We start from the raw sequence: 9,149 nt of genomic DNA on the forward strand, positions 1-9,149 counted from the left end.
AATCATCTACTTTTTAATAATTCCAGATTCCCAGCTAGCATAAAGAATGGTGCTTCTATCAGAGACATAACTGTTCTGCATCAATACATGTTGAACTTTTGGTTCATTTTAAATTTTAGGGCCACTAGAAAAACTCTTCTGGTATAATATGTACAGTACTGAAGGCAGAGTTGTGAGGAAAAGTGTGGAAAACTGCCCCACCGTTAGGTATGAATCTAACAAGGGAATCTTCGACTTACAGCTTAAGCAATAATCATTAGATACAGACATTACTGTCCTTTGTGTCATTGCTTCTAATCTGTATCAGCTCTTGCTGATGCCTCTTCCAGCCATATTTAGTGAATGGGAGTGGAGATTGCTGGTAATGATTTCTCAGGTACATCCAAGAGAAAGGACAATCCAAATCATCAGTAGGTTGTAGTCTGGGCATCTGGGATCTTCGAAAAGATGTATGGCTCTACTGCAAAACATTTGCTATTTGTTTTGCATAGTGGAATCCATCTTGTGCCTGCAGTTGTTCTCTGTATTCTTACTTTTGGTTTAGTGCCAAAGAAGTTGATATGTCTTAAAAATGAATGGGCAGATTGAGGACAAGATTCTCAAGAGAGACTATGTTGGTCTTACATTTTTGGTTGTTCATTGCATGTGAATGGAAGGGGCTTGACTTTCAGAAAAATTCAAATTACCAACTTCTGAAATGCATATTCCTTTTATGCCATCCCATACCATGCACCCAAAAGAGCCTTTAAAAATCATGTTTGAAACTCTTGCCAAAGGAGGTACTAACCAACACTTTGCCTTATCTCATGCCTACGGAGTAGCTTTTGCACCATAAAAACGCGTAAGTTTGTATATGTATGTACATATGTGTTTGTGTGCATGTATGCTTATGTGTTTTTCTCCTTTTAGTTATAGCAACCAGTGAGAGAGCTGTAATTCTAATTTTAGAAAACTAGGAAAGAGTCTGAAAGACTCTTCTTTCATTTTTTTATTAGTTTATGCTTTTTAACCAACAGTTTTCCCTGTCCAAAAGTTGAAAATGTGTAGAAGTGTCATTTGCTGCCTTGAGTCATAGGACTTCTTTTCAAGTAAGGCCTTCTACTGAAATACCAGAAATCTCTTGAAGCAAAGCAGAGCTCCAAGAATAGATGCAGCTTTACATTCCTTCTTTTAACTTACTCTTTCATTGATGTGTTTCTTAAAATAACCCTCTTGGTTCTGCACTAAAGATGAAGGCAGTAGGTATGAAAGCAGTCTTCACAAGGCAGAAATAGAAAGCTTTCATTCTGAATTCCTTTGCTTCTCTGCATTTTCCAGAATCCAACTTAATCCATTTGCACTTGATTCTTTTCCCTCTGATAACAGGAATCAGACTGTTTAGTTTTGAATCATTTTCATCATTGCTAACTGCAGCAGCCAGTTGAGGAGTTGTACAAGAAAAAATGGATTATATCTACCAAATTCCTTATTACCAGCCCACATATTAAAATTCCAGCCCAGCTCATGTATTTTTTACAATTCTCCTGTGAAGGCATGATTGGTCATTGGATTATTCAGTAACCTAGCTGTTCTGAGATGCAAGGAATTTATCTAAAGTAAAAGAACTGGTGCTGCATGCCTTTCTAAAGAATTGCTTTGAAGTTTATTGTTCAAGTTACTTTGCTAGAAATCTCTTACTGCAGATACAGAGCACAAATGTAAATAGCAAAAACTTTCAAGGAAAATGCATGGGAAAGAGTCTGCATTAGATTAGATTAGCAGTGATTGCCTTTGTAAGGCATTTGCCAGAGAGATGGCTTTTTCTCTGGAAGTCAGAGCTAAGTTTAGGATGATGAATTGCTGTTACTTGTTTCTGATCACAGTAGACCACTTTAAAGTGATACTTGCTGAGTTGCAGTGTTTGGTTTGCCTCCCATGTTCATGACACTGAGCACTTTTAGAAACTACAGTACAAATGGGACTAGAAAAAGACAAATACATGTAAATCCTCAGATAAGAGGTCTCTTACTCTTCTAATAGGAAAGCTAATAGGAATAAGACTTAACAGTTGAATTGTCTCTAAGTAAGGGAGAAATCAGAAGTTTAATTTCAGAAAAGAAATTAGATATTAAAAGAAATTAGATATTAACAAAAAAGAAAAACCCATTGGCTGTTTTTCTAAATGAAACATGGTGATTTTCCTTTGGTTTTGAAGTGACAACATTTTCTCTTGGAAGATTCCATAAAGAAAGTAACTTCTGAATAAAGAAGTATTAATCCTTAAGTGCACAGAGCTCATTCATGTCTTGGTCTTTCTAGATGCTCTGTGTGTGAAGCTCCTGCTATGGTAATAGCTGTTCACAGTCAAACAATTCAAATACCACCCTGTCCTGAAGGCTGGAGTTCACTTTGGATTGGTTACTCCTTTGTCATGGTAAGTGCACTGAGATGTACTCTGAGCTGAGGAAAGCATTTGCTTCAGGGTTTTGATCTATGGAAAGTTAATATCTGACTCTTGCTTCAGGTTTTAGGAGGGCATTAGACCTCCACTCTTTATAGTGACTTCAAAAATAATCTGATCATTTTCACAGGCAAGGCCTGGGCATGGTCTGAGACACAGCGTGGATCCAGAGCTGTTAGCACTTGGCAGTGGGAGAGAGGCCACTGTGATGTGGGGTCGGAATGGGGTTGAGCTATTCAGATAAAAGCTGTACCAGACCTTATGCCTTCTGGGCTAAGAGCTGGCCCTGGCATGTTGCTTACATAGAGATAGCTTGGGTCCTGCTGTCTGTCCTGAAGGACTTCTGTGCGTACAGCTGCCCTGAAGTTGAATTTGCTGATGTGTTGTGCTGCTGTTAAGTGAGAGAACCCAATGCTGTCTCTGGAGCCTTCAGCTCCACCTTGTTGTTCCTCCTGGAGCTGAGCAACAAAACTGCAGATGGACAAACAGAGAACAAGGAGAGAAGTGTGAAGAAATATTTGTGTGAGGAGTTCATCGAAGCTGTAGCAGAAAAGGTAAAGAGTCCCTGTCTGACTGATGCTTTTGCATTTTCCTAGCACACCAGTGCTGGTGCTGAGGGCTCTGGCCAGGCCCTGGCGTCCCCTGGCTCCTGCCTAGAGGAGTTCCGCAGCGCTCCCTTCATTGAATGCCATGGCCGGGGCACCTGCAATTATTATGCAAATGCTTACAGCTTCTGGCTTGCCACTATAGAAAGGAATGAGATGTTCAAGTAAGTGCATGATTTATTTGTCATTCTTTGAGACTCAGTTGAGCCTTATCGTTGAATAAAAGAAGTATTTTTTGAATGTAATACATTTTCAAGTATTGGCTGTCCACCAGAACAGTTAGTTTATGTAGTTAATTGTTTTCCTAACAGGAAGAAAAAAATTACTAGCTTTTGGGGGAATTAATGAATGTATCATCAATTAGTGTTTGCAATGTGTCATTTGTACTGTGTATTTTGCTTTTCAGAATAATCTAACAATGTTCACAATTCCACTATGTTTTTGATTGCATTCACCGAGTGGTAAATGGGATAGGTTGACATACTGATTGAAAGTAAATTAGAATGTACAATTTCCTGTAATGGATGTTAACATATAATAGAACCACTTGCAATTAGTACAGGTGTTAAACTAAGTGAGTTGAACAATTATTTACCTTTTCCTAATGTTAGAGGAACTATGTTTGAGTAAAATGCAGCTGGTGGTAGTAGGCTTTGTTCTCATCTCCTGTATGTAAGTATTTTTCAACACAGGCTAATTTGCTCCATATGAATGTTACTAATGTGTTAGCATGTAGATCACTTTCCATGTCTGGGTAGCTTAACTGGTCAGCAGGCATTCCTCTGGAGTGCAGGCAAGCACCCTCTTCCACCACAGTCCTGACTGCTGCTCCTGTTACCCTTCATCTCTTCACATCTTCTAGATCTGTGAATGCTGCCTTGTCTGTCTCAGAATGAAGCAGGTTGTTTAGCCAGTTTTCACTGTTTATCAGATACTTGTCAACAGAGTAGGTAGAAAAACTGAGCACTGGGACTGAGTATTACTGGGGCTGTGATAATCTCATCAACCAGAAAAACTACTACCAAAACCACCCTACCACTGGGGTAAGCCCTGGATCCCTAGGAAAGAGGAAAGCCAGTCAGAAGAAAATTTAGAGTGAGCACTACAGTTGTTTCCATTCTTTGAGTCCTACCCAGAGACCTTTCAACTTCAAACTTTTTTCTGGCTACAAACTATGCCTCAGATTAATAAAATAATCCCAGATCAGGGGACCTGCTCTGCTGTCATAAATCACAAATACTACTCAATTTCCTGTAAACTCATAACTTTTTTTAATGAAAAGCACTAAATGCAAGCACACTTTTGTCTGAAAAGTATCTATTTCTAGTTGCTAGGAGAATTCCTTATGATAGTTTGGAGACTAAAGGCTTTGGTTTGTGTTTCTATATGACATCACATAATTTCCTTTGCCAGCTTTTCATTTGTCTTTAAAGTCACAAGAGTTAGCAGAAGCTCATGAACAGTCAAATTTCAGCTTCTTTGCCTGATTTTATTACCCACATTCTAGATTGTTTTCAAACTGCTGCTTTAACAGATAGTGTTCTAGGTTAAGGAAATGTTCTGCCTCGTGAAAGAAATGAATTCATCAGTAACTGTAAGTATGTGATGTTTAAACTAATCATATGATAGTTTGTGACCAAACTTGGAAGTGATTACACACTGGAGAATTTAGGAACAACTTCTTGATTCAGCACAGGCTGGAAGAGAGACTTGCATTCAAAGTTGGTGTTGTCCATTATAAACCTGAAAAGTGTCTGTTTGTTTCAACAATTGTTAATGGGTCTTTTAATTTCTTTCTTTTCAATAGGAAACCGACTCCCTCAACTTTGAAAGCAGGGGATCTACGCTCAAATGTTAGCCGTTGTCAAGTCTGTATGAGAAAAACATAATGACTTTTGAATTTCAACTAATTTCACACAATATGGTGCTATTCGTTTAACAGCAATGAAGCCTAGACATATATCATATGTACCTCATTGTTGTCCAGTATGAAAACAGTAAAGTGCCTTTTAGGACCTTGCATAACTAACACACACTGCTTTACTGGCCCTGTCCTTGCTAAAGAAGAAAAGAGACAACAAAGATAAGCTTCAAATGTTGACATGCCAAATGGCACTTTTGATCAAAGTATATGTATTTTTTATATAAATGCAATGCACTGATAGAATAAAAAGTCAGCATTTATCCAGAAAAAAAATGCAAAGGTGCTAGGAGGTATGCAGTTCTGCCTTATACTGTTTGACCCCCCTTTCTCATTCTTGTATTATATATTTAGATTCATTTTTCTTCCCCAGATAAGTTTGTTACCATTATCTAGGTGTCTTAAAATCCCAGACTCTTGGGTATGTACTTATTGTTCTTGTACAAAGAAATACTAATGTAAAAAAGAGGTTTGGGATTACAGACTGTGGTTAAGCAACATGTAACCATCTTTTCACAACATAGTGTGCCATCCTGCAAACCTTTGCTTCTGTTTGTAGTCCTTAGTGCTGTCTGGTTTTAATGGGTCTACATCTGGAAGAGATTGCCAAACTGGCGTCACAAATAGGCAAGTCAGTGTTTCTGCTGTGTTGGTACTATGCAGCTTCTTTGTGCAGTAGAACAAACTTTCCTGTGGAATAAAGAATGATCCAGTAATGGTCAAGAAAAAATATATATATAAATATTTTAGTAATTTATATAGATATCAACCATTAGGCAAATCAAGCGCTGAGTTTATAATTTCAAAAAGAAGCTTACAAAATTTTTCTTCTTTTCAGTGTCATGAATTAGGTGTTAAATGCCAAAATATGATGTGAAATGTTCGTTTTACATAGGCCATTTCAATGCTGAAGTTGCAGAGACTGAACCCAGGTTAATAGCTATTTGTGTTTATAATAGCAAATCCTGCTTTGAGCTTATAGTCTTTATTCTGTATTTAATATTTTTCAGGGTTTTAAACACTACTCACACACTGAATGACTTGATTTTGAAAAGTATAAGGCCTTAATTTTGTTAATATTGTGCCAAAAAAATTCTTCGAAGTGGCCTCAGAAATCTTTCTAAAGAATTTCTATGCAATGATACCATTGTTTGAGCACGTCTGTGTCCAAAAATGTTTTGTGGACTATTACCATGCAAATACCAGAAGATTTTTGCAAATGCCAAGGCCTTTGTTAATTTCTTACATGTGTATTTCTTAAAAATTCAAGTTTGTAATAAAACTATTTGTGTAAAAAAAAAACCCCAGAAGAAAGGAAGCAGTTTTTACTAATTTGTTATTAGCTATCATTTACAGCAATGAATTAATTTTTAATAAGCCACCAATAAATGCACAAGCTTGATGCAATCCTAGATGATTTTTGTTTTGCACATCTTGCAGATGTACAAAGCATCTTCTAATGGGGGAAACAGGACACTGTGCTGACACCTCTGTTGTTATCTTGTAAGAACTGAAACTGATAGATGAAACATGTGAAACATCTATCGCTGAAATATATTTGATACGAACACATTACAAAAATCTGCTAATTTCATCTCAGCTCATGGGAATCAATCAAGTTATGCACGTTTTTCACTTTTTCTTTAGTTTTTCATGCACAAATCAGAACTGAATTATACAGGATAAAAATTAAAATATCTCATATAATTTTGCTTGTAAGTGGGCAAGGTGAATTTTGGCTCTGGTTGAAGAGGAAATGGGCCATGCTATAGTTTTCCTTGGCAAAAGCACATAATTTGTTAAAGTTTCATGTTGTTTTCCCAAATTTGTGAAGACACTGTGGCTGCTGCTGCTGTTCTGAGCTGGGCTTTCACTTAAAATCCTTCAGGGCATTCTCTGACCAAATGACTGAAGGCTCCTGGATAGAAGCTGGTCATTTTGTTTAGCAGTGATTCTTAACTCTCATGGAAGTTTTGACATCTGATAATTTTATTTATGAAAGACCAGTCCTCATGAAAGTTCCTTGCTAGTCTATAAAAGTCTTACTATGTCTAAGCAGCCTCATGCAGGGTTTTCCAAAGTGACACTTGATATCCAGAAGAAGAGGAGACTATAAGGTGATTCCTTGTGGCATCTAGGAGAAGCTGCGCAAATATTCAGTCTTCACTAACTCAGAGCATCCAAACTGCTGCTCACACTCTACAGCTTATGTCCTGGTCAGCTAGGGATTTAATTTGCTATGGTCAAATTGTCTTAGAATTGCCAGACAGTTGAGTTTATAAAGTCCTTCATGTATGTTTAAATCATCTGGGTGTGTATGAACCCTTGTCTTCTCAATTGGGAACATCTGGAAACAAGGTCCTTTGCAAATTTTCAAAAAGTGCTTGAACTGTAGTTTGGTATCTTCCTTATGTAATCGTAATTATTTATTCCATAACCTCCAGCTCATATAATGACCTAAACCATTCTCATGCTAAAGATGCTATTTATTTTTAAATCAGTCAGAAAACTTTTTGATGCTTATTGAATATCGGTCAGATATTCATATTTCAGATGAAAATGTGTGAACACTTGATTTTGATGCCCTGGGTGAGGAAGAGCCCACGTGAAACACTGCCTTGCTTTCAAAAATCTCTTAAATACCCCATATTCAGGCATTTATGGCCATTGTTGTGGCTACAATACAGTTCATTGTGTGAACAGGCAACTGCAAACACATCAGTTATTCGTCTTGCAGAAGCTTTCAGGAGAAAATTTTTGAGTGCAGTACTTGAAGAGTTGCTGTCATGATCCAAATAAATACATTTCTAAAACAGCAGGTGGTGCTCTTGCTCTCTTTGTGGTAACATTGGGATGGACAACTTTACACTAACAAATACCTTGGTCTCTAATCTGCTAACATGACTCTATTGTCTATATGACTATTTTCCCATGTCTCCATCTCTATTTTGACATGTCCTAATCACCAGCAATTTTCATTTTGAAATAGGAATGGATCAGTTTTCAGTTAAAAAAAAATTCTATACATACTGCAAAATAAAAATAGAATATAATTAAATGATCCAATATCTATTTTGAAACAAATGATCTCTTAGCCTGTGTGTCTTTTCTGATAAATGTACATTCAGTTTATATCTCTTATCCATTTTATAGTGGCAACTTCCTTGATGAAATACACTTTTTTTCTATGTAACATGACTCCTGAGAACAGTATCCCCCTACTAGGCTCCCAGAAAAGTGATTGTATTTTAATGACTGAAATTTTAAACCTGCATGAATTTTTGAGAATTCCTTTCCTGTCTTCCATGTTTTACAAATCTGGAATAATCTCTACTAACTACATAAGGTGAAACATAAACACGGGCCAAGGCTTGTGGATCTCAGAGCACCAACTAAATAGAAAACATAGCACGTGGCACAAAGGCAGACCACTGGCTAGCTGAAATGGCAGCTATCTCAGTATCTGCCTGTATCTCCGTCTCTTACTCTATAAAGGTGGTTGGCCATGCCTGCACTGGGACTCCTGGAAGGAGACTGGCAGCATTTTTGCAGAGGTTGCAGTAGAGCTTCTCTCTCTCTGCTGGTCACATCGTGGCAGCGATGTGCTGCCCACTGCATTTCCACCTCTGCGTACAGAAATTATCTCTCTTATGATCTTCACATTCTGAATTAGAAAACGGTGAGAACATGAGAGACCATGGTGGACCTTTAAATGCATGTTTCAAGCTCAGACAAATGCTGAGACCAGTGATGGATGGTCTGGGATAGAATTAATCAGCATGAGGAAAAGAAGTATCCAGTGGCTACATGGAAGTGCTCAGTCTGTCTGTTTCAGAGGTAAGATGGTAGAGAGAAGGAAATAATTCCACCCATCCATTTAGTTACAGTACAGTATGAAATGGATAATAATTGTGAATTTGTAATATTGAGGATGTGTCTACAGCAGAATTATAAACAAAAAATAATACACAAACTTAGTTTTAGCACTAACAGCTAAACAACAAGCGCATATTTTTTGTGAAAGATGTGCTAACAGAACAAACTCAAAAAATTTTCCTGGAAGTATAAACTTTAAACCATTCTCTTTTTTCAGAGTATCAGAAGAAAGTCCTTCCAAAATATGCAGAGGGGAGTGTGTGGGTTTTGGCTATTTCTCTCTGGCAAACAATAAGCTTGTTGTGTT

The 9,149-nt window shown here is 37.4% G+C and overlaps 1 protein-coding gene across 1 annotated transcript in view; it reads left to right on the forward strand.

Moving 5' to 3' along the window:
• The window catches only part of COL4A1 (collagen type IV alpha 1 chain), a 120,669-nt gene extending 112,742 nt beyond the window's left edge, over window positions 1-7,927 (forward strand). Inside the window, exons 50-52 of the mRNA XM_082277676.1 lie at window positions 2,299-2,413; window positions 3,037-3,209; window positions 4,853-7,927. Coding sequence (XP_082133802.1) covers window positions 2,299-2,413; window positions 3,037-3,209; window positions 4,853-4,934 — 370 coding nt within the window. The 3' untranslated portion in view covers window positions 4,935-7,927. The remainder of the gene's footprint in view (window positions 1-2,298; window positions 2,414-3,036; window positions 3,210-4,852) is intronic.
• The last annotated feature ends 1,222 nt before the right edge of the window (window positions 7,928-9,149 follow it).

Source organism: Coloeus monedula, assembly GCF_965178545.1.
Source record: "Coloeus monedula genome assembly, chromosome: 3".
In the NCBI taxonomy this organism is placed as follows: Eukaryota; Metazoa; Chordata; class Aves; order Passeriformes; family Corvidae; genus Coloeus; species Coloeus monedula.